This window comes from Pygocentrus nattereri, chromosome 16 (genome assembly GCF_015220715.1).
Source record: "Pygocentrus nattereri isolate fPygNat1 chromosome 16, fPygNat1.pri, whole genome shotgun sequence".
NCBI classification, from domain to species: domain Eukaryota; kingdom Metazoa; phylum Chordata; class Actinopteri; order Characiformes; family Serrasalmidae; genus Pygocentrus; species Pygocentrus nattereri.
In genome coordinates this window covers 3,094,638-3,120,133 of record NC_051226.1, presented here as the reverse complement: position 1 = coordinate 3,120,133, position 25,496 = coordinate 3,094,638, and the positions used below count along the sequence as shown (strand labels likewise).

Below are 25,496 nucleotides of genomic sequence, written 5' to 3'. Positions count from 1 at the left end.
GTCCGAGTTGGCAGCAAAAAGGGCACGTTATTCGGCCACAGCCACTTCTTTGGTTCGTGTCCTCAGATTCTTTACACTGTTCTTTGACGCTGCAGCCTCAGCCTCCTCCAGCCGCTTCGTTCTAAACTGCTTCTATTTTTTTGGTACAGAAACTTCAGCCTAAATGTTTATGACTCTCAGCAGCGCAAAATTATGAGAAATGTGGAGATGGATTGACGTAAAAGTTGCATGAATTCCGATATGGCTGTTCAGACTGAGTCGGACTGCCGTAGATCGGATACGGATCGGACTTCAGTACCTAATATGAAAGCGTCTCAAATCGGAATTGAAAGTGTCAGATTCAATGTTCTTTTTTGCTGTTTACACTGAAAAAGATTGGATTTGGGCCACTTTTACCTGCTGTGCCTGACATCGTTCAGGATGATTTCTTCTATGGAAAAGCGAAAGGAGAACGGCGAGTTTGTCCGCCTCATTGAAGAGCTAAACTTTGAATACTTTTGCATACACAATGCATGTTGTCATGCTGGTTTAGCTTATGCCAACCAGCTCCTCTCTCCTAGTAAGCAGCACTCTTTAACATTTACCAATCACTGTATAAATGGAATGATGCCTTGAAAGTGTGCACTGTGTTCACTTATTTGGTGACCACATAAGCGAACTACATGGGGGATACTGCTTAACCCTAGGCAGGACTTCCCACTCCTGGTCCTGGAGACCTTCATTACCTGCATCAAGTGTGTAAGATTAGGGGTGGAGCTAAACTCTGCAGGTTGGTAGGTCAGAGAAATGTGGAGAATTTCCACTCAGTAGTGTCTTCAAACACTAGAGGGCACTCCTGAGCCAGTCCAAAATCAAAGGGTTCCTATGTAGCTTTTGTGAAAATCATGGTTTGTAAATGCTTAATAATTTTTATCTAAATACATGCACTAGTTTACTGTAGACAGAAAAGCATAAACATTTAAAAACATTTTAAGTGCTTTTAAACTCTAGTTATAGGACTTCATAACAGTGCATCATAGACGTTCATGGCGTCAATTAGACTGAACCGCTTCACTCAGACAACGAGCTGATCACTACCCAATCAGCATTCGGTAGCAGTAATGTTAGCATCCTAGAACATAAAACCTATTTGCTGTAGAAAAAAGGAAATATCTTTTTTGGTTAAAAATATCCATTGGATACATCAAAATTGGAATTTTTTGCTGTTTAGATCCATTAGCCCCCATTCATTGGGCGCCCTCTAGTGTTTTGCAGTCATTGTTGGAGCCCAATTTAGTTAAATTATTTAATTCAGACTCCCATTTTGCTTGCTGGTCTTTAGTCTGGGACTTTTATTTTGACACGGCCTTAAGCCACCTGTTCAGATAAAGATGGCGTCTTCCACATGGTGGCCAGTCTCAGTTAGACAATGGAAGATGCAGTAATTGAATAGTTTTTACCGCTTTAACATTTGAACTACACCCAGTGGAATTTAGGAAACCCAGTGGAATGTGTGTTAAACTTTGAACTTATACTTGGATTAACCCTGTCTTTTGTGGATTACAAACAATTTGGATTTACTCCACTGTGTACCACCTGCTTGCTTGCCTGACTGCCTGCCATTTACCTCCTTCCTCCCTCCCTGCCTGCCTACTTGCTTGCCTGCTTGCCACTTACCTCCTTCCTCCCTCCCTCCCTGCCTGCCTGCCTGCTTGCCACTTACCTCCTTCCTCCCTCCCTCCCTCCCTCCCTCCCTGCCTGCTTGCTTGCCACTTACCTCCTTCCTCCCTCCCTGCCTGCCTGCCTGCTTGCCACTTACCTCCTTCCTCCCTCCCTCCCTCCCTGCCTGCCTGCCTGCCTGCCTGCTTGCCAGCTTGCCACTTACCTCCTTCCTCCCTCCCTCCCTGCCTGCCTGCCTGCTTGCCAATTACCTCCTTCCTCCCTCCCTGCCTGCCTGCCTGCCTGCTTGCCACTTACCTCCTTCCTCCCTCCCTCCCTCCCTCCCTGCCTGCCTGCCTGCCTGCTTGCTTGCCACTTACCTCCTTCCTCCCTCCCTGCCTGCCTGCTTGCCACTTACCTCCTTCCTCCCTCCCTCCCTGCCTGCTTGCCTGCCTGCCACTTACCTCCTTCCTCCCTCCCTGCCTGCCTGCCTGCTTGCCACTTACCTCCTTCCTCCCTCCCTCCCTGCCTGCCTGCCTGCTTGCCACTTACCTCCTTCCTCCCTCCCTCCCTGCCTGCCTGCCTGCTTGCCACTTACCTCCTTCCTCCCTCCCTGCCTGCCTGCCTGCTTGCCTGCTTGCCACTTACCTCCTTCCTCCCTCCCTCCCTCCCTCCCTGCCTGCTTGCTTGCCACTTACCTCCTTCCTCCCTCCCTGCCTGCCTGCCTGCTTGCCACTTACCTCCTTCCTCCCTCCCTCCCTCCCTGCCTGCCTGCCTGCCTGCCTGCTTGCCAGCTTGCCACTTACCTCCTTCCTCCCTCCCTCCCTGCCTGCCTGCCTGCTTGCCAATTACCTCCTTCCTCCCTCCCTGCCTGCCTGCCTGCCTGCTTGCCACTTACCTCCTTCCTCCCTCCCTCCCTCCCTCCCTGCCTGCCTGCCTGCCTGCTTGCTTGCCACTTACCTCCTTCCTCCCTCCCTGCCTGCCTGCTTGCCACTTACCTCCTTCCTCCCTCCCTCCCTGCCTGCTTGCCTGCCTGCCACTTACCTCCTTCCTCCCTCCCTGCCTGCCTGCCTGCTTGCCACTTACCTCCTTCCTCCCTCCCTCCCTGCCTGCCTGCCTGCTTGCCACTTACCTCCTTCCTCCCTCCCTCCCTGCCTGCCTGCCTGCTTGCCACTTACCTCCTTCCTCCCTCCCTGCCTGCCTGCCTGCTTGCCTGCTTGCCACTTACCTCCTTCCTCCCTCCCTCCCTGCCTGCTTGCCTGCCTGCCACTTACCTCCTCCCTCCCTCCCTCCCTGCCTGCTTGCCTGCCTGCCACTTACCTCCTTCCTCCCTGCCTGCCTGCCTGCTACTTACCTCCTTCCTCCCTCCCTGCCTGCCTGCCTGCTTGCCTGCCTGCCACTTACCTCGTTCCTCCCTCCCTGCCTGCCTGCCTGCTTGCTATCTGCTGGTTTGCCTGCTACCTATCTCCCTACCTGCCTGCCTGACTGTGAGCTTTCTCCCTACCTGCTTGCCTCTGCTACCGTCTATGAAACCAGGTATGAGCAACAGACGGACACAGTGTTTTTAAGATAAGCGCATAATCATTTGTACAGCATCTACACACTAACACACCACCACCAGGTCAGTGTTACTGCAGTGCTGAGAATGATCCACCACCCAAATAGTACCTGCTCTGTGAGGGTCCATGGGGGTCCTGACCAGTGAAGAACAGGGTAACAGAGTATCAGAGAAACAGATGGACTACAGTCTGTAACTGTAGCACTACAGAGTGCAGCTATACAGTAAGTGGAGCTGATAAAGTGGACAGTGAGCGTAGAAACAAGGAGGTGGTCAGAACGTTCTGCCTGATCAGTGTGTATGATTCATCCACTAAGACTGCAAACACTATGACCGGAACCAGGGGAAGTGAGATCAGGACGGGGATGTGAGCTTGGGCACCACACCAGACTTACAAAATTGTAAAGTAAATAGAAGAAAAGAGAGGACAGGAATTATTCCATAGCAACACCTAAATTAAAAGTCCAGCAGACTGTCTGTCTTTTTACCTTTAGGGACAAAGATGTTGGCGAATATGACGGACGCTGATGCGAGGAGACAGGTGGCCTGGGTCAGTCGCCGGCCGAGGAAGCTGAGCATGACCAAAGCCACCAGTTTAGCAGGAAAGTCCACCGCTCCGAATATGATCTGCATCAGATAAATATTCACACCGAACTTCTGCAGGTCCATCGCCAGACCATAATATGCAAAACTGGTGGAGAACCTGTCGGAAAGGATTATAAGAATAATCCACCCGTGCAGTGGAGTAGTAAACACACACACTAGGGGGCAGTGAGCACACTTGCCCAGAGATGTGGCAGCCCTATCCATGGCACCCAGGGAGCAGTTGGAGGTCAGGTGTCTTGCTTAAGGACACCTCAGTCACTTACAGCTCAGGGGATCGAACCGGTGACCTTCCAGTCACAAGGCTGGGTCCCTAACCTTCAGTCCACAACTGCCCAAGCGGACGATCTTCTGAGCTGACAATATGTGACTCAAGGGCCCTTGAGCAAGACGCCTAACCCCGAACTGCTCTTTGAGCACTGTGGATAGGGCTGCCCACCGCTCTGGGCAAGTGTGCTCACTGCCCCCTAGTGTGTGTGTTCACTAGTGTGTATGTGGTGTTTCACTCCACAGATTGGAGAAATTTCACATCTGCATTTAACCTTTGTGCCACTAATAAGTGTCACTTAATCTAATAATAAAAAACAGTTCTTAAAACATTACCTACGCTAGACGGAACAGTATTACACTGAAAAACTTTACTTTTTCTATTTTTTTGCATTTTTAAAGTCTAGAAGTGGATTCTTTCAGTGTTAAAGCCGAAAACACTCCAGAGTACTTTGAGTAAAACAGGCTAATTTTAAATCGTTAAAATAGAAAAGATCCCTGCAAGAAACACCACCCTGCATTCCGACAAAATATTAACCAACATACTGAAACGAAAACTTAAAAAAAAAAAAAACTTTTAAAACTCTGCCTGTTGGAAAATAAAAACAAAACTAAAATGTTTAATGCATTCCTATAGCTAAACTGAATCCTCTATAAGAAGGTTTCTATTACCTTCTTTTCATGCCGTCTTTTATTTTGCTTTTTATTTATGTAAATCACTGTGAATATGCAATGTGCTTTATGAATAATAATAATAATAATCATTCCTTGCCTTAAGTCATCTCTAACAGACTTGATTATTTGGCTTCTTAAACTGTAGGACGCACTGTTATAAGATAAACTTGGTCCAAAGCTTTGCTAAAAACAGTAGCGGTGTCCTAAGGTCTATCTCCACCCTAAGACCTTTTTTCCATTAACAGCTGAAATGCACGGCTCTGTAATAATAAAATTAACCAGCCGTGCTTAAAAGGTGATCACGTCTATCCAACCTGTCAAAAATTGTTATCGTGGTCAGTTCCGCTTCTATAAGCCGGACTCTCTTCTCCAGTACCCCTGCATAGACCTTGCCAGGGAGGCTGAGGAGTGTGATTCCCCTGTAGTTGGAACACACCCTCCGGTCCCCTTTTTTAAAAAGAGGCACCACCACCCCAGTCTGCCAATCCAGTGGCACCGCCCCCGATGTCCACGCAATGTTGAAAAGGCGTGTCAGCCAAGACAGCCCCACAACATCCAGAGCCTTGAGGAACTCAGGGCGGATCTCATCCACCCCTGGAGCCTTGCCACCAAGGAGCTTCTTAACTACCTTAGCGACTTCGGCCTCAGTAATGGACAAGCCTATTCCCATGTCCCCAGACTCAGCCTCCTCACTGGAGAACGTGTCGGTGGGATTGAGAAGGTCCTCAAAGTATTCCTTCCACCGCCCAATGACGTCTTCAGTCGAAGTCAGCAGCACACCATCTCCACTATATACAGTGCTAGTGGCACACTGCTTTCCCCTTCTGAGTCGCCTGACGGTTTGCCAGAATCTTTTCGGAGCCGACTTAAAGTCACTTTCCAAGGCCTCACCGAACTCCTCCCACACCCGGGTTTTTGCCTTGGCAACAACTGAAGCCGCAGATCGCTTGGCCTGTCGATACCTGCCAGCTGCCTCTGGTGTCCCACAGGCCAACCATACCCGGTAGGACTCCTTCTTCAGTTTGACGGCATCTCTCACCTGGGGTGTCCACCACCGGGTTCGAGGATTACCGCCCCGACAGGCACCAACTACCTTACGGCCACAGCTACAGTCAGCCGCTTCAACAATGGAGGAACAGAACATGGCCCATTCTGAGTCTATGTCCCCCACCTCCCCCGATATCTGGTCAAAGTTCTGATGGAGGTGTGAGTTGAAGATCAATCTGACAGGTTCTTCTGCCAGATGTTCCCAGCAAACCCTCACTATACGTTTGGGCTTGCCTGGTCTGACCGGCATCTTCCCCCACTACCTGAACCAACTCACCACCAGGTGGTGATCAGTTGACAGCTCAGCTCCTCTCTTTACCCGAGTGTCCAAAACACATGACCGCAAGTCCGATGACACGACTACAAAGTCAATCAATGAACTTCGGCCTAGGGTGTCCTGGTGCCATGTGCACTTATGGACATCCTTGTGTTCAAACATGGTGTTCGTGATGGACAAACTGTGCTTTGCACAGAAGTCCAAAAACTGAACACCACTCGGGTTCAGATCAGAGAGGCCATTCCTCCCAATCACACCCCTCCAGGTCTCACTGTCATTGCCCACGTGAGTGTTAAAGTCCCCCAGTAGGACAATAGAGTCTCCAGGAGGAGCACTTTCAAGCACCCTTCCCAAGGACTCTAAGAAGGCTGGGTACTCTGAACTGCTGTTCGGTGCATAAGCACAGACAACAGTCAGGACCCGTTCCCCAACCCGAAGGCGTAGGGAAGCTACCCTCTCGTCCACCGGAGAAAACCCCAACATACAGGCACCGAGTCGAGGGGCTATGAGAAAGCCCACACCTGCCCGCCGCCTCTCACCATGGGCAACTCCAGAAAAGAATAAAGTCCAGCCCCTCTCAAGGAGATTGGACCCAGAGCCCAAGCTGTGTGTTGAGGTGAGCCCGACTATATCTAGCCGGTATCTCTCAACCTCGCGCACCAACTCAGGCTCCTTCCCCGCCAGTGAGGTAACGTTCCAAGTTCCAAAAGCCAGTTTCAGCAACCGAGGATCAGAACGCCAAGGCCCACGCCTTCGGACACTGCCCGATCCACAATGCACCGCACCCCTACTACTGCCCCTCCCATTGGTGGTGGGTCGATGGGAGGGGGGACTCATGTAACTCCTTCGGGCTGGGCCCGGCCGGGCACCATGAGTAAATGCCCGGCCACCAGACGCTCGCTGGCGAGCCCCTCCCCCAGGCCTGGCTCCAGGGTGGGGCCCCGGTAACCCTGTTCCGGGCAGGGTACACAAGTCCTGTTTTTCTGTCTTCATAGGGGTTATTATGGATCACACTTTGTCTGACCTGTCACCTAGGACCAGTTTGCCATGGGAGACCCTACCAGGAGCTTTTGCTCCAGACAACATAGCTCCTAAGATCATTCAAGCACGCAAACCCCTCCACCACGATAAGGTGGTGATCCAAGGAGAGGTGAACAGATAATGAGTAACTATATTAGCTGTCACTGTTTTAGGGATTGTTCTATCATTCGGTGCCTCTGCCACTCACTGCTGATCATTTTCTGGCACTATGTTAACTCTTCGGCAGCTTGAGTCAGTGGCTCGTACTGTTCAGGGTCAAGACGCACTGCCTGATCAGAAACGCCTTCCTTCGTTGAGGATGGGGATGGTATGCAAGGGTCCAGCCGGCCGCACCTGCTGCCAGCAGAGGTTGATGGCAGCAAGGTGTCCAGCCTGTATCGCCTGCTTCCTGCAGAGGGCGACGGCAGCAAGGGGCCATAACTTCACTGAACTTCCCAGAGGCCCAGGGGCTGATTCGGCACACCTGCAGGCTCCACTATTTATTTACAGTAGTGTTTGCCGCACCTTTGTAAAGGGGTGACTGGTACGGTATTTGGTGTCATTAAAGAAAAGAGGGCTGAAAAGAAATTGCCCCAAAACTGAAAAGAAAAGAAGGGTAAAAATTGCCCCAAAACTACAGAAAGAAGAAAAGAGGGCTAAAAAAGATTAAACTGCCCCAAAACTACTGAAAATACATGGTGTACCTTCTCGTCATCCTTACAGGGGAAGTGAATTTTGTTTTCTTCTTCTTTTATTTCGCCTTCCTAGGTCAGCCTTAGTTTGAGCACGCTTTTTCCCGTCTCTTCATTTCCGCCTTCCTTGAGGTGTGTTACCTGTTATCACCTGTGTGTCCCAGTGGCACAGTGGTAACTCCATGGACCGCCGATCAGTACAGTGGCGGTTCCGGAGCCTGGCGGTCACCTCAAGCGCAACGTCCCAAACACACTCTCCATTGCCCCAATACATTTATTTAGTTCTCCTTCTCATTGGTGTTCCCCGCCGTCCCGTAACAGAGTAAGACTCTCCGTTGCAAAAGTGCCGTTCGATCAGTCACTCTCCATATTTTCTGGTAGCTAACGTCCGCTATAAAAACATGGCAACCCAGCCCACCCACTTTCCCTCACAGCCCCACCTCCAAACTTAAACATCACTGCAGCTCCCCTCCCGTTTTTGAGCGTTCTTCAAAGTTGAGCCGGGGGTTGGAGTTAGCTGAAAATAGTGGTGGGAATTAATTTCCTGCAACAGCTCAAGAAATATGGGCTGCCTCAGGCTCTGCTGCTCCAGTTTTACTACCATGATGGTGTCCATCATCACATCCTCCGTCTCCGGCTGGTCGGCTCTGTGCAGAGAAAATCATCGGCTGTCCACCCTTCATCTATTGTGACAGAGACGGCGGGGAAGATCCTGGCTGACCCCTCATACCCTGGTCACTCTCTCCCAGCTGTTTCCATCTCAGCGGAGACCAAGAGTGAGATCCCTAAACACTCAGACCACCTGCCGCCTTTGCAGCTTCATTCACCAGAACATCGTCCTCCTAAACAAGGAGGTTTTTCCCTTTCCTCTGCTTTAAACTGCTGTACACACCTTTATTACACACTGTGTAACAATCACTGTACATGCGGCACCATAATCCATCTCCTGCTTTCCTCTACTGTGGGCAGTGCACATAAGCACTTTACCTCCGTCCAATATACATGTTTTATAAATATGTTTACATTTATTTAAAGAAGGCTGATCCAGAAGGGTGGCTGGATGGTTTTGAGGTGGTGGTAGAAAGGAGGTGACTTAGTAAACCCACTGCTATCCTAAACACCACATCATGCCCTCTCCATGACCTACTGATCAGACAGTGGAGCACTTTCAGCTACAGACTCATTCAGCTCTGCTGTGGTAAGGAACGGTACAGGAGAGCGTTTGTACCACCGGCGATCCACTGTACAACACTTTCACTGTGCTGGGACATTATTGAACTTCGAGCCACTCACAGGACAGGCTCACTGACCAGTGAGCACCAGCTGGACATTACTGCATCTCTACAGTCATATTGCTATGCACTGCCACTGCCTGTACATCTACACATACTGCAGAACAATTCATTTACACTACAGGGAGTATAAAAGTATTGGGACACCTACACATCACACCTAACGGAGCTTTTACGAATCCCAATCTAAATCCATAGGCATTAATATGGAGTTGGTCCCCCTTTGCAGCTCTAACAGCTTCCACTCTTCTGGGAATCTTCTGGAAAGGTTTTGGAGTGTCTGTGGGAAATTCTGCATATTCATCCAGAAGAGCATTGAGAGCCTGGCTTGCAATCATCATAAAGGTGTTGAATGGGGTTGAGGTCAGGGTTCTGTGAGGGCCAGTCAAGTTCTTCCACACCTAACTACTCCAGCCAGGCCTTTACAGAGCTGTTTTGCGCACTGGGGCTCAGTCATGCTGGAACCGAAAAGGTTCTTCCACAAACTGTCATGGTGCCGAAGCATTTAGATTTCCCTTTATTGGAACTAAGGGTTCTAGGCCGACCCCTGAAAAACAGCCCCATATCATTATCCCTCCTCTACCAAACTTTACAGCTGGCACAGTGCAATCAAGCAGGTAACGTTCTCCTGGCATTCCCCAAACCAGACAGAGAAGATGATTGGTCACTCCAGAGTCCAGTGGCGGCGCTTTACTCCACTCCATCCGATGCTTGGTATTGTGTTTGGTGATGCAAGGCTTCATGCAGCTGCTCAGCCATAGAAACCCTGCTATGAAGTTCCTGGCATGGTTTTTGTGCTGATGTTGATGCCAGAGTCAGTTTGAACTCTGCAGTTATTGGTCAGCAGAGTGTTGGTGTCTTTTATGCTCTATGCTCCTCAGAACTCATTCTGTAACTTTACGTGGTCTGACACTTCATGGCTGAGTTGCCAGGAGACGGTACTTGTCTGACTGTATTGTGCCGAGTGTAAAGTTTGGTGGAGGGGGGATCATGGTGTGGGGTTGTTTTTCAGGAGTTGGGCTCGGCCCCTTGGTTCCAGTGAAAGGAACTCTTAATGCTTCAGATTTTGACAATTTCACGCTCCCAACTTTGTGGGAACAGTTTGGGGACGGCACCTTCCCGTTCCAACATGACTGCACCTCACAAATGCACTTCTGGAAGAACGGTCAAAAATTCCCATAACCACACTCCTAACTGTTGTGGAAGAGTTGAAGCTGTTATAGCTGCAAAGGGTGGGCCAACATCATATGGGATCATATAAAGAATGGGATGTCACTCAAGTTATTATGCGTGTGAAGGTAGACGACCGAACACTTTTGGTCTGTATCTGACCAACCATACAGACTTTTGGTCTGTATCTGTCTATCCATCCGTCCGTCTGTCTGTCTATCCGTCTGTCTGTCTATCTTTATATCTGCTCAGTTCTCTTAGATGTAAATACTGTACTATGTGTACTCTAGTACTTGATTATATCTGTACTTAGTGGGGGGGTTAATTCTTAGATGCATAGAGATGTGGACGTGGACGTTTCTGAATCGATTCACAAATGTTAAATCGGTTTTATAAATATTGAATTTATATCATAGCTAAAGTTGACAGAACGTAAAAGGCGGAAACCTGGAAGTGCGGAAGTGCAGCACCTGGACAGTCTGTGACGTGAACATAACAAAAAAGCTGGACGATCCAGAAATCTGACCGGCTCTGCGTTAAAAGCCAGGTTAGGTCAGGAGTCGCAACACAAATGTTAAGAAGAGACGTTTTGTCCTTTCAACAAAAATCAAACCACCTTGGGAGCCACAACATTTAATGTCCAGTATGTCTCAGTTTGTGCGGACATCCTAGTATAGGCTAAACAATATAAATGAAAAGACAGGCCTACTTTTCCTCTGCTTTAAGCTTCAGCTACAGCCGCTTTCCTCCCGTCTCCGCCAGGACACTTTTCTTCAAAAGTAGAGCAGCTTATTGTAAAATGTCTCTCGGCGTTCGGCTGTTTTACGAGACTGAAGTCGCTTCTTGTTCAAAGGTGGAACGTGAGAATTAGAAACAGAAGCGACTTCATCTTTGCGACTTTTTAGTGTTTGATAGTCTCTGGTTGCAGGTTTAACGTACCAGGAAACCAACTGCAGTGCTTATACATGCAAATAAGTCCTTTTGTCTCCAAATGTTTGGGGGGGGCTGGACAAGAGCCACACTATATGCAAGCTGTGTCACACTAAACTAAAATATTTTGGAAACATCATCGTTAACCGCTTAGTCCAGATAGGGTCGCGGTAGCAGTTGGGAAAGCAGAGAATCCCAGATGACCGCCCGGGCTCAGCCTGAAGAGGCAATGTGGGGAGACCATGTGGGCCCACCACCCTCAAGGTCTAGCATGGGGGAGTGGTGCAGAGCTGTATAGGCAGTAGGAGATTGCAGAAACATAAAAGAAACCATATTACATGTTTCCACCTGTTTTCCATCTGGTTGCAGTTGCTGCCAACCAGAGCAAGCGATGTCAAAGATTCCCCCCAACTCAGAGGCGAATTACAAGCTCTATCTCAACGTTTATCGTCAAAGATCTGCCTCTGTACTCCATCATTGAGATGGAGTAATCAGATTCGTAATCGAATCGTGAGGTGCCTAGAGATTCCTACCCCTAACCTCCCATTGCACATCCTTTTACTTGCAGTCTGTTTGTACCCCATGTATTTTGTGTTTCTGGTTCAGGTTCATATATAACGCGTCTTTTTCTGTACTCATTTTATTGGATTTCATTTTATGCTGACCTCGAGAAATTCCTTGCACACCTGGTACTAGACGGATAAAGATTTTGATTCGGATTCTGGTTCAGAAGCCACATAATCAAGTCTGTAGGACTAAACGTGATCGCTTTAAGACCGGGAGGATTCCTACCAAACCACCATGAGGCACATGGAGATTTTCCTCATCACTGAAGTGCGCAGCAGGTCATACGCCGTGTACATCGTCTTACTGGACTGAACTTCTTTCTGCATGTGTGCCTGAAGAACCTAAACACAAACAAAACAATTGATTCACCGACGCTGCTGCAGCTTTATGTCCTCCATACCATCACAGCTTTCTCGGCACTGCTTTATCAGCTTTATCTAAACCAGTGAAATGGTTATACGCCCTAAAGGCTCTCGAAAAAGTTCTTATTGCTTGCACAGTTAATGTTTCGACAGTGTTACATGCAGGTCTGGCACTGTCTGGGTGCTGGGTATGTTCTCTATGTGTGTGCCTTTGTTCCTGCAGGTTGATAGTCCACCTGACCTTCATGGGAAGAGCAATGGGCTCTATAACCTGCAGTCACTACCAAGATGATGGCCAGAGCTCACACAGGAAGCAGGGCCTATGCTGTGAGTGCCTCTGGCTCCCTTGGTGCTGCCACCACTGCCATGTGTTTGTTCTGTGCTTTTGTCTTCGTCATTCCTTGTGGAACGTTTGATTTGCCATCTCTAACAGTGCGCATGGCTTAGTATTATATGCATCCAACCCTACACCCACCTGAGGAGCCCGACAGGTAAGGTTGAGGCGCCTTATACATTTACATCACGTAGCTGTCAGAGTACAGATACACCAGGTTAGCAGGCGGGAGCCCCATTTGTACTTGTGTGTTTAGACTAACTCTAGCTTAGATTAAGGTTTTTGCCTTTGGCAGCGTCACTGTTGGCTCCTCTTAGGCCTCAAATTGTCTGGGCCCTGTCTGTGTGCCTGATTTTTATTTGGATGTTTTGTGAGCTTTAATAAATCCACCTTTTGGGTTAAAGCTCTAATTCTGGTCTGGTCCCTTCACTTCTCTTGTGTTTCTTCTGTTTTAGAACGAGCTGTCCTCGGTTGTAACAGACGGTTTTCCTTTCCCAATTATTGGTAAAAGTACATATTGAAACTGGTCAGTTTATTCTGTTCAAGAATTAAAAATCATGTTGAATTCAAAGAAATCATCGTCAGCGTGTGAAGGCACTGAGCTCCAAACCTCCAGGGTGATTTTCTCCGCCATCTCCGGTCGGCCGTTGATCTTGGCGACGCGGTGAAGCTGCTTCAGCGCTTCATCTGACCGACCGGTCAACACCAGCCAGCGGGCAGATTCAGAATACCACCTAAACACAGCCTTAATACTTTACTGAATTACACATAGTAGATACTCAATAATTCATAGTAGATACTGAATGTTTCATTTAATATTATTTATATATATAAAATTCATAGTAAATACTAAATTATTTATAGTAGATAAGGACTAATTCACAATGGTTAGTGAACAATTCACAATATATACTGAAAACTTAACATGAGTACTGAAAAAGTTCACAGCAGTTATGGCATAATTAATGGTACATATGAATAATTCATACTCTTACAAAACATGGTTCATCAAGAGTTCTTTATTAAAGAGAATGGTTAGAATCACGTGTGCTATTGCATGGTGAAATGGTTCTGTATAGCACCAAAAAAACCTTCTGCTCTTATAATGTCAAGCTTGTAAACAACAGAAGAACCCTTTTTGGTTCTATATAGAACCATATACAACACATTCTCCATCAATCTGAAGAACCATTTCAGCATGCAGAGAACCACTTAAGCATAAAATGGTTCTAATTATAAGTCATGGTTCTAAATAGAACTATTCCATTTCCTAAAGAACTTTTGAAGAACCATTTTTTTAGGTTTTGAGTGCTGCAGTTGCTCAATAATCTACAGTAGATGCTAAATTATTTAAAATAGATACAGAATAACTCTGTAGTTAATGAACGTCAGTAATTGTTTTTACTAATAATTAGTAATATTTCACTGTTTTTTCATGAAAATGAAAACCGTTCAGAGCCTACAATTCCATGCTGATGTAATTCTCGGGTTCTCACCAGCTGTAGATGAAGAAGATGAAGTGTGGAGCGCAGACAGCCACGTGGAGCTTGCGCCAGTCCTTTAGACTGTAGGCCACTCCAGCCAGGATCATCTGTCCAAAGGTGAAGAAGAAGGAGGAGATGGTGCCCACCAGAGTCCGGGCTTTGGTGGGGATCCATTCAACCTCTGCAAACACATGACTCACTTACTGAAATGACCATTTAGGATAAACAGATACATTAAGCAGTGAAGGATGAAGTACACAAAGCATGTACCTGAGTTAAAGCAGAGACCCCCAAGGTAAAATATTCCTCCAGTAAAAGTAGAAGTTCCTCCCTTTAGACCTCCACTTGAGTAAAAGTACTAAAGTATTTCCCTTCAAATGTACTTAAGTATAAAGTAAAAGTACTAAAAGAGGAATTCTGGCTCTGATCTGGTCCTGTTATCATTTTTATAACCAGACTGGCTTCATGAACTCATTTCAGGTGAAAGTCCTCCAGCGTCTCTCTTGGTAAACCAGTCTTTTAATAGAACGTCATTAATTAGTGACGCTGACGTCTATTAAAATGATCAGAAGCACAAAACACTGAAGGTAAACAGTTTCCATCAGGGAGAACCGAGTGGCTCTGAAATCACTTTTTACACACAAGCAGAGTTTCAGTTTCAGATTTATTTACAACTTAGTTCCAAGTTTAAGTTGAATAAAAACTGGCTTTAAACTCAGGATCACAGATGAGCTCCTTTACTATGTTGATCTGTAGGCGTCTGTTCATAAACATAAACCAGCCCAAACTCATTTACTATAAAATGAAATGGTGTTTGTAGAAATTCAGAAAAAAGCCGCGTCAGTCTCGACTGCATATGTGGACATATTTCTATATTGAGCTCTATTTACACAAAGTTAGGTTAGTTCATCATTTATGTTGAACAGACTCTCCCAAAGTTTTACGCTGCTGCGCTGACGTTGAACCGCGTGCTGCACTGGGTCGGTATGACCAACAGGTCAAAACCAGCTCTAAACAAAGTGACCGCTGGGCCCTGATTGGTGCTCTGGCTTTGCGCTTCTTTCGTTTTGACATGTTACGTTTTTATACACACAGAAACCAAAAGGAACGACAGATTTCTCAAAATGTAGGAGGAAAAAGTCGGATATTAGACTCTGAAATGTAGTGGAGTGAAAGGAAAAAGTCGCCCAGAACGGAGAAACTTCAGTACAGATACACCAAAAATACTAAAGTACAGAAACTAATTACATTTACTCAGATACTCAGTTACTGTCCACCACTGATAATGAGCTACAGGTCCAGGTTCACTGTTGTATCATTAGTGGCATGTCAGCCCAAGATATTAGCATATAACTAGTGCTTTGACATCTACCTAACCTACAAGGTCATGCACGACTCGTGGGTCAGGCTGGGTTACAGTAAAGCTGAATTTATGTTTAGGGTTTCTGTGCAGTTAAGAAAGATGTTAGGCTAAACTTCACTGAGCCCTCCTGAAGTTTCAGGGCAGTGTTGAGGAAGCTGGACTAGCTTTGCTGGCTACTTTTGGGTGCAATTGCAGGGCATATTTTGGGGCATATTTTGGGGCATATTTTGGGGCATATTTTGGGTTATGTGGCTGAAAGAGTAAAAGGCTATTTGGCCCATTCTACTGAATTAGTTCAAACTGTGTCCCACAGTAAAAACTATTTAAAAATAATAATCTATTTAAACCCAAGGCATTACTAGAGATATATACAAAGCCATAATTTATAGGGTAATTTCTATTGTGAGGTGACAGTTAGATTTATTATGAGATTAATTGAAATGAAAAAAGAAAAAAAAAATGCTGTCCAATGTTTTTATGTCAGTGATGAAGCAGAGTTTTAGTCTGTAGGCGGAGCCTTATTTTAAGAGCAGGAAGTGAGGCTGCATCCCTGTCCCTCTTTGCCACATGGTGAGCAGTTAGATCTCATTGTTTTGTAGTAAATGTGTCCCAAAGTCTGAAAATCAGTGAGGAACATTAAAAACTGTCACAACCGAAACACAGATTTTGTACAATTAAGCAAATGTTTGTGTTTTAATGAAAATATTATTCAAAGTCTTCAAAGCTGTTTGCTGGTCGTGTATTGGCTGTGTTTGAGCTCAAAATGAGCAAAAACTGTCTCTACTGAAACATTCACTACTGAAACATTCACTACTGAAACATTTGGAGGTTTGATTGGTGTTATGATTGTGTTGATAGTGACAAAATGCAACGTTGAATCATTCGCTGTAATAAAATAAGCATAATAAAAGTATCGGGTCACTCAAAGTAACAGGATTTTAGTTTGAAGTCCAAGATCAGTTTAAAGTCTGAAATATCTTTTTAACCCTCGCTCCACAGCTGAATCAGATCAGTAGGTAATAATAAAATAATCCTCCTCTACAGTAAATAAAGCTCTGCTGATCCTTCAACACAGTTTAACAGTAAATGGTCTTAAACGCTGGAGTTAATGTAGAACTGCTGATTCACCCTTTAACCCTGAAGATCAGCGCAGACGGCTGGTCACCATAGCAACACAGACAACAGTCTCGCCCAGCTAGTAGCTACGAAATGGCAAAGAGAGAGATTTAAAATGGACATCGATAATTTGGAGACGACTTATTTGTGTTTAGAAACTCTCCAGCTGGTTTCCTGATACGTTTAATCAGCAGCAAAAAACCGTCAAGCACTAAAAAGTCACAAAGATGAAGTCAGTTTCTCGTTCAAATTTTCCCATTCCACCTTAAATGGTGCCGCAGTTACATTCTGGCACCTCAGCCACCATTTAAGGTGGACCGGGACAGTTCGAATGAGAAACTGACTTCATCTTCGCGACTTTTTTGTCTCTGTGTTTTGCACATTGTGAAATTAGACCTCTGCATTTAACCCATCCGTGCAGTGAAACACCCACATACATGCACACACACACACTAGGGGGCAGTGGTCAGCCCTATCCATGGCGCCCGGGGAGCAATTGGGGGTTAGGTGTCTTGCTCAAGGGCTCTTCAGCCATGGACTGTCAGCCAAGGGGATCAAACCGGCAACCTACCAGTCACAGGGCTGGTTCCCTAACCTTCAGCCCACGACTGCCCCTGAGAAAAGCAGCTGGAGCTGAGCTAAAGATTAAAGCAGAGCAAAGTGAGTCTGTGCTTTTGTTTATATTATATTTTTTAGCCCGCACTAGGACATTAGCACATACTGAGACATATTTAAAACAGATATTAAATGTTGTGGCTCCCAAGGAGGTCTGATTTTTATTGAAAGGTAAAAAATGGCTCGTCTTAACATTTGGGTTGCGACTGATGTACAGTTGTGTTACAGAGTTATGTTTCATGTGGTGTTGTCAGTATGTTCTGCCCTCCAGTTCTAGTGAGATCATGAGAATAAACTGGGCGATACTCACTGAGCGAGACGGCATTTAGGATGATCCCGGAAACGGACATGCCAGTCAGGAAGCGGAAAATACAGTAGGCCAGATAGGACGGAGACAGAGCCGTGAAGCAGCCCAACACGGCCAGCTGGAAATATGACCAGATCAGCAAAGCCTTCCGTCCAAATCTTCAGAAAGAGAAACAGAGAGAACCATGGAACTTCTGGAAGGAGGGATAAACATTCTTATCCAAATGATCATGATTTCTTTCTGAGTGTCGTATAACAGCGATACATCAATACTGAAACTGGTATCAGGTATTGGATCGATACTGTGCTCGTTTACTCGTACTCATTAAAAAAGGTAATAACATCCGATACCTGTTGACTCTGTGTGAAATACGCCTGGTGTTCGTGGCCAAGCTAAGGAACAAACGACTGAAGCTGGCAGTGAAGGAGGGTCTGCTTGCACAGAGAAGTGTTGCTGATGCTGAGATGGTCACTGTTTTGTTCTACCATGGATGTTATTTGGGTTTCTCTCAGTTTTTGCTAAGTACTCATACTCTTACCCTGATCTTCAGTGGTCAGGACCCCCATGGACCCTCACAGAGCAGGTACTATTTGGGTGGTGGTCATTCTCAGCACTGCAGTAACACTGATGTGGTGGTGGTGGTGTGTTAGTGTGTGTTGTGCTGGTATAAGTGGATCAGACACAGCAGTGCTGCTGGAGTTTTTAACACCTCAGTGTCGCTGCTGGACTGAGAAAAGTCCACCAACCAAAAATATCCAGCCAACAGGGTTCTGTGGGCAGCGTCCTGTGGGCAGCGTCCTGTGACCACTGATGAAGGACCTAAAGGTCTCCGATTTTACCTCTACGAATGGACTGACAAGGTAGGAGAGTGTAACATAGTGGACAGTGAGTGGACACAGTGTTTAAAAACTCCGACAGCACGGCTGCGTCTGATCCACTCACTCCAGCACAACACACACTAACACACCACCACCACCACCTAATTTTTCCTTTATGACAAAGGAAAATATTTTTCATATTTTTCTCTTCATAATGTGCCAAATGTTCTCAGTGGTGACCGGTCTGGACTGCAGGCAGGTCAGTTTAACACCCGGACTCTTTTTATATGGAGCAGTGCTGCTGTAATACAGGCAGAATGTGGTTTGACATCGTCTTGCTGAAATAATCAAGACCTTCCCTGAAAAAGACGTCGTCTGGATGGCAGCAGATGTTGATAAAACATGTGTATATCATTCAGCTTTAATGGAGCCTTCACAGATGAGCAGGTCACCCAGGCCATGAGCACTAATGCCCCCTAAACCATCGTGAATACTGGCTTTAGAACTGAGCACTGATAACAAGCTGAGGGGTCTTCAGCCTGGAGGACACAGTGTCCATGATTTCCTAAAGAATTTCAAAGGTTGTTTTGGCGGACAACAAGACACTTTTCTGCTTCCCCTCAATCCATTTTAAAAGAGCTCAGGCCCAGAGTAGGTGGCAGCGTTTCTGGATCCTGTTTATATTTGGGTTCTTCTTTGTGTTTTAGAGTTTAACAGCGTTTGTGGATGCAGTGATGAACTGTGTTCACAGACAGTGGTTTTCAGAAGTGTTTCTGAGCCCATGCAGTGATTTCCACTACAGAATCATGTCTGTTTTTAATGCAGTGCTGCCTGAGGGCCCAAAGATCATGGCCAGCAGATACTGGTGTTCAGCCTCGTCCCTCACAGACAGAGATTTCTCCAGATTCTCTGAGTCTTTAATGATATTCTGCACCGTAGACGATGAAAAGCAGAAGCTCTTTGCTGTTTTATGGTGAGGAACGTTCTTCTTGAATTGTTGCTCTATTTGATGGTGCACTCTTTCACAGAGTGGTGAACCCCTGCTCATCTTTACTTCTGAAAGACTCCGCCTCTCTGAGACGCTCATTTTATACCCACTTATGTTATTGACCTGTTGCCAATGAACCACCAGCATTGCATAACTTTTCCAGCCTTTTGTTGCCCTCGTCCCAGCTTTTTTGGAACATGCCGTTGGCATCAAATTCAAAATGGACATATATTTTGAAAAAAAATACAATTTATTGTATAAGTTTCAACTTTTGATATGATGTCTTTGAAGAAGTTTCAATAAAATAGAGGGTTTAAATAATTTGCACATCCTTGCATATTGTTAGCCAAGTACCCTCACTATGCTGTTTTCTCTTTTTCTCTATAGACTTATAGTAAATAAAAAACAGTAGAATGCTGAAACAGACCTTTTACACTAGAATAGCCCATTAAAATACAGATACAGTATGTTTCTTAAACTATCGACGTGTTTGTGTAAGCTAAAAAATTCTTTGCAGGTAATTTGATGGACGTATTAACTGTGGATCAGAATAAAGCCCAGCAGATATTTAGAAAATGTTAATCCATTCTGCACTAGTTAATCAGCACAAATAAAGAGCGAACCTGGTCAAAATGGGAGAACCTAATAATAATGTTACATATGCAGTAAATAGAGGCATCCATATTTGATTTACAGACTTCCGTTTCCTCTCGTTCACCAAAGAAACACTATTCAAATAAACGTTTCTGAGTATATTCATATGTGCAGGAATGGATGCAACTTATAGTGAAATATCTGAAAACAAGCTAAACTGACTGTCTTTAAGGGTTCTTATTAAAGAAAATGGTTCTATATAGAACCATGAACCCTTTGCGTGATTAAAGGGGTCTTAGAAAGGGTTCTATATAGCACCCAAAAGGGTTCTTCTTTAGTCACAATGGCAAGGTTGTAACAGTAGAAGAGCATTTTCACCCAAATGACTTGATTAATTAGAGCCAGAATTACTCTTTTAGTACTTTTACTTTATACTTAAGTACATTTGAAGGGAAATACTTTAGTACTTTTACTCAAGTGGAGGTCTAAAGGGAGGAACGTCTACTTTTACAGGAGGAATATTTTACCTTGGGGGTCTTTACTTTAACTGAAGTCCACCACTGGTGACCGCAGGACAACATCAACCTCCAAACACATGAGGTAACCTGTTGTTAATCCTAAGCGAGCTTTTCGGTCGGCAACCAAACATCTAAATAAACCAGAATCAGTCAGAAAAGAACCGAATACAATTCAGCAAACAAGATGTGCTGTGAAACGCTGAGACCGAGTGGAACTAAACCACATTCAGCTTCATCTGGAAGACACTGACAAAACTGAGCTGAACCTGATATTCACACGGTTTTATGACTCTAAGACTCTAACTTGTCCATACAGGATGGAAACAAAATGTAACTGTAAATCCTTGGAGAGTTTCTTTGCTCACCTGTCTGAAAGGCCTCCAAATATAATGGCACCCGTCAGCACTCCGCCCATGTAGATGGTTTGGCTCATCTGCTTCAGTGGCCGTAGTTTACATACCAAATCCCACTGATGGAGAGAAACAACATCAACGTCAGCTTCAGTGTGCCCTCTCTAAAACGATAATTCCCCAGTTTCTCCCTACTGTTACTCCAAATCCAGTCAGGGTCTGAAATACCCTGTTCTTCAGCGGTCAGGACCCCCATGCACCCTCACAGAGCCGGTATTACTTGGGTGATGGATAATTCTCAGCCAGATGTGGAAAATTCAGGTGCAGAAAGTAAAAATCCTTCCCAGGATTTTGTTCCAACGTCCTGGCTTCTCTATGTAGATCAATCCACCAACAGAGCTGTCCAGGCAGTTGGAACAAAATCCTGGAAAGGATTTATACTTTCTGGTCCTGAATTTTCCACCTCTTTTCTCAGCACTGCAGTAACACTGTGCTGCTGGAGTTTTTAAACACTGTGTCCACTCCATTAGACACTCCTACCTAGCCGGTCCACCTTGTAGATGTAAAGTCAGAGACGACAGCTCATCTGCTGCTGCACAGTCTGTGCTGGTCATCCTCTAGTCCTTCATCAGTGGTCACAGGACGCTGTTGGCTCGGTATTTTTGTTTGGTGGACTGTTCTCAGTCCAGCAGCGACACTGAGGTGTTTAAAAACTCCAGCAGCACTGCTGTGTCTGATCCACTCAGACCAGCACAACACACACTAACACACCATCACCAGGTCAGTGTTACTGCAGTGCTGAGAATGACCCACCACCCAAATAGTACCTGCTCTGTGAGGGTCCATGGGGGTCCTGACCACTGAAGAACAGGGTAACAGAGTATCAGAGAAACAGATGGACTACAGTCTGTAACTGTAGAACTACAGAGTGCAGCTATACAGTAAGTGGAGCTGATAAAGTGGACAGTGAGTGTAGAAACGAGGTGGTCATGATGTTCTGCCTGATCGGTGTGTTTCAGTTACTTAACTGAGGAAAGGTAGGCTGGGCAGTTTGACCTACATTGCCAATGTGTCTTCTTGAACTAGGTTGTTGAATCTGTGCTATGAGATAAGTTCCATTCATACAGAGATGAGGTTAAAGGACTCTGACCCACTTATCCTCAGAAAATAAACTTCAGGGGTGATAACCCACCCACCTCATAGATAACCCACCAGTGGAACTCCCAAAGACCTTGGCCACAGTTTGAACCCTGACATGACTACAAGGAATGCTGGGAAATGTGGTTTTTTAAGTGCATTCTTAATGGATCTACTTGTTCTGCTTTTACTCAGCAGAGATTTTCTTGTTGAATTTGAAAGGTTGACTGAACTCGTGTAGGTTCTCTGGTGGTTCTGGATGGTAAATGAAGTGTCTATATCTGTGTTGTAGCCATGGCGACGCCTGGTTCCCATCACCACCACTGTAAAGACGTCTGAACTGTTTCACACCAAACCCTCTGAATCAGTCTCGGCCCCTGAATTATGCAGAATAGGTCAGTTTTAATACTTTAATACTTACAGTAATAAATATTCAAATAACTCTGTCTGTCTGTCTGTCTGTTATACAGTAAGAGGAGGTGATAAACTGGACAATGGGCGTAGAAACAAAGAGGTGGTCATGATGTTCTGCCTGACGGATGTATATCCCACCAGTTAGCATTATGCCTAAATCATTACACTTTTACTTTCAACCTGTTAGTGAATTTGGCTTCCTAGTGGAATTTTTTGGTATTCAAGTAGCCAAGAAAAGAAAAACCTTGGATCTTTTTGGAGGAGCAAATCATCCTTCACTGAATTCAAGATTTAACTGAGTTATGACTACAGTAGCATTAGCATCACCATAGCATAACAGAAAATGCTAACTGCTAACCGCTAATGGGATGGTAATAATTTAGCTTGTTTTGAGAAATGTGCTCGAAACCAGCAAAATTACCTGCCAGTATACTGAGAATCTTACTCAATACCATTATCTAAAGCAAGTAAATAATGTCTAGAAACGAGCCTGATAATCTAATACTAAGTGCGCAACCGTCTCAAAATGTTAGATATATTAACCTCTTCAGCTCCTCGGGACCACCGGTGGGTCCAAACCGCACCTGGTCATGTTCTTCATAACGTTCATACTCCATAAGCTCCATTCAGAAGCTGGGCGTCGTGTGAGGCTGTAGCTCTTCTCTCCAGTCTAATAGACGGTGATGTCATTTTAAACCCTTATAATAAAAGAAGCTGAACTTTGTTTTTCTACTGAAAGTCGAGCCGTTTTTCCCCAAATCTGGGCTCTAAACTATAAACAGACGGCGTCTCTTCAGTGATCTGCTCTGGAAACATCACTTTTAGAGAACAACACAAAGAGCGGCGGAGATTTTTGGCTTTCAGCTGTAAATTGTGAGCATGTTGTGATAAACAAATAAATAAATTAATTAATTAATTAATTTGCATGTATTTCATGCAGTTACTGAATAACTTGCCTTACAGTTTGGTCATGGAAATTCAGATGGACAAACCAAGATATACATGGTATATATACATTTTAGCGTGCTGTAAAGAGCAGCCGGCTTTTTCAGATTCAGTAACAAAGTACAAAACAGCAAGAATGGAGATACGAGGTTTTGGTCCAACAGCAGTGATATGCTGCTTTTGCTGGTCATCAGCATGTCAGCTTCCTTGGTGGCTGACCAGCATCAAAACACAACACGTTGCTGCTATGGGAACAAAACCTCATATCTCAATTTTTGTCATTTTTCAGATTTTGACATAATTCGAAAATACCTGCTCCTTTTAATATTGTGTATAACTTTTATGATGAATGGACAAGAAGAAACGGCCCAAAATGACTTGGAAAGACGTCTGGTTCCATAGACTTCCATTAAAAGTAAAGTAGGTTTTTTCCTTCTCCTGTAAAGTTACTGTTTTGGAGAGACGAGGTTTCCTTCCAACAACAGCGATATGATGGTTTCTCTGGTCTATGCTGGATTTTCTAACAGGGGCGTTTAGACTAGCAAACACTCTTAAGTCAGCGTTTGCGTCTAGAACCTCAAATGACCAGTGAGGGTACTGTATGCTGTTTTACTTTACTATGTTAACATTACTACGAAACCAGAGAACCTTAACATGACACATGAAGGAGTGTAGCTACACTCTTAAAAAAGATGGTTCTTCAAGGGTTCTTTAGTAAAGAAAGCATTTCTATGTAGAACCATGAACACTCAAAGAACCTTTTGCATGATTACAGGGTTCTTTTCATCATGAAAGGGTTCTTCAAATTGATGGAGAATGTGCTGTTCTACACAGAGCCTTATTGAAAAGGGCTCTTCTATTATCACAATGTCAAGCTTGTAACAATAGAAGAACCCTCTTGGGTGCCATATAGAACCCTTTTCAAAAAGGTTCTATGTAGAACAATCACATTTATGCACATTTTCCATCAGTCTCAAGAACCTTTTCATGACACAAAGAACCCTGTAATCATACAAAAGGTTTAAGTGCTCATGGTTCTATGCAGAACCATTTTCTTTGCTAAAGAACCCTTGAAGAACCATCTTTTTTAGGAGTGTAGGCTAACCGTGATAGATGTAGTTATAAAAGTGGACAAATGCCTTGTTCTATGTAGCACCAAAAAGGGTTCTGCTACTGTTTCGATGTGAAGCTTGCAACAACAAAAGAACTCTTTTTTTGGTGCTATATAGAACCCTTTTCAAAAGGGTTCTTCAGATAGATGGGAAATGTGCTGTAGCTGGTTCTAAATAGAGTCTTTCTGAAAAAGGTTCTGCAAGTGTTTTTATGTCAAGCTTATAACAATAGAACCTTTTTGGTGCTATTTACAGTAGAACCCATTTCAAAAACGTTCTGTATAGAACCACATACAGCACTTTCTCCATGAATCTGAAGAACCCTTTCATGATGCAAAGAGCCCTTTAATCTTTGAGAGTTCATGGTTGTATATAGAACCATTTCCTTTACTAAAGAACCCTTGAAGAACCCTCTTTTTAAGTGTGTGCTCTTGGAGAAAGAGAAATGTGTAAATTTTGTCTTTTTATTATTATTATTTTACAGGCCAATGACTTTAAAGGAGAATGTTTTGTTTTATCAGGACAGCTGTCTCAGTGGGGATGTGCACTGTGAGCACAGGAGGCCGATTATCTGGGCTGGAGATCCGCGGTGGGCAGAACACAGGGCTCCGGTTCACTGTTCTGAACTGCTGACCAAACTACATTTACTCCTCTGCCCTTTATCCTCCAAACTTTTAAACCCTGCTTTAATCTGAGACTGTGAAGCACTAGCAGCCAGCCATCTTCTTCAGATCAGCCCCTGTGTTCCCCAGTCTCAGTGTTCTCCCAGTCAGCTCCACGAGGAACCACCTGAGATACTTCTCCTAGAACAAACACATCAGAGCACGTGGCAAAGGTTCACCACCTGAAGAACATCTGGTCAGTGGGGGTCATGTTGAGCAGCAAAGTTGACGACTATGCATGGATTTCTTTGGAAAATCAATGGAAAGAGAACATACGCTGAAAAAATGGAACATTGTCAAGTGAAATTATCCTAAATCTAGGAAATATATTAATATTTAAGTGCTGACATTGTTGTAAGATTATTATAAGATTGTTTAACATATTTCTAGATGTTTGTTGACTTAAGTAAGTCAGATTATCTCACTGTATTGGCAGATAATGTTTCTTAAAACATAAAAAATTTAATTATATACACTCATCTGCCACTTTATTAGGTTCACCCTGCTCGTAAAAGGTTGGACCCCCTTTTGTCTTCAGAACTGTGTCAGACTTTCAACAAGGTGTTGGAAACGTTCCTCAGAGATTCTGGTTGGTTATTTGAGTTCCTGCTGCCTTTCTATCATCTGGAACCAGTCTGCCC

At 44.9% G+C, this 25,496-nt stretch overlaps 1 protein-coding gene across 2 annotated transcripts in view; it reads right to left on the bottom strand.

Moving 5' to 3' along the window:
* Window positions 1-25,496, bottom strand: part of oatx (organic anion transporter X) — a 35,513-nt gene that overhangs the window by 4,929 nt on the left and 5,088 nt on the right. For both annotated transcript variants that reach the window (XR_005131655.1, XM_017719565.2), the window contains exons 2-7: window positions 20,601-20,704; window positions 17,321-17,475; window positions 13,929-14,097; window positions 13,043-13,166; window positions 11,962-12,077; window positions 3,685-3,899 (exon numbers count right to left, since the gene is read on the bottom strand). Coding sequence is in view for 1 of the 2 variants with exons in the window: in XM_017719565.2 (XP_017575054.1) it covers window positions 3,685-3,899; window positions 11,962-12,077; window positions 13,043-13,166; window positions 13,929-14,097; window positions 17,321-17,475; window positions 20,601-20,704 (883 nt within the window). In the remaining variant the exon portion in view is untranslated. The remainder of the gene's footprint in view (window positions 1-3,684; window positions 3,900-11,961; window positions 12,078-13,042; window positions 13,167-13,928; window positions 14,098-17,320; window positions 17,476-20,600; window positions 20,705-25,496) is intronic.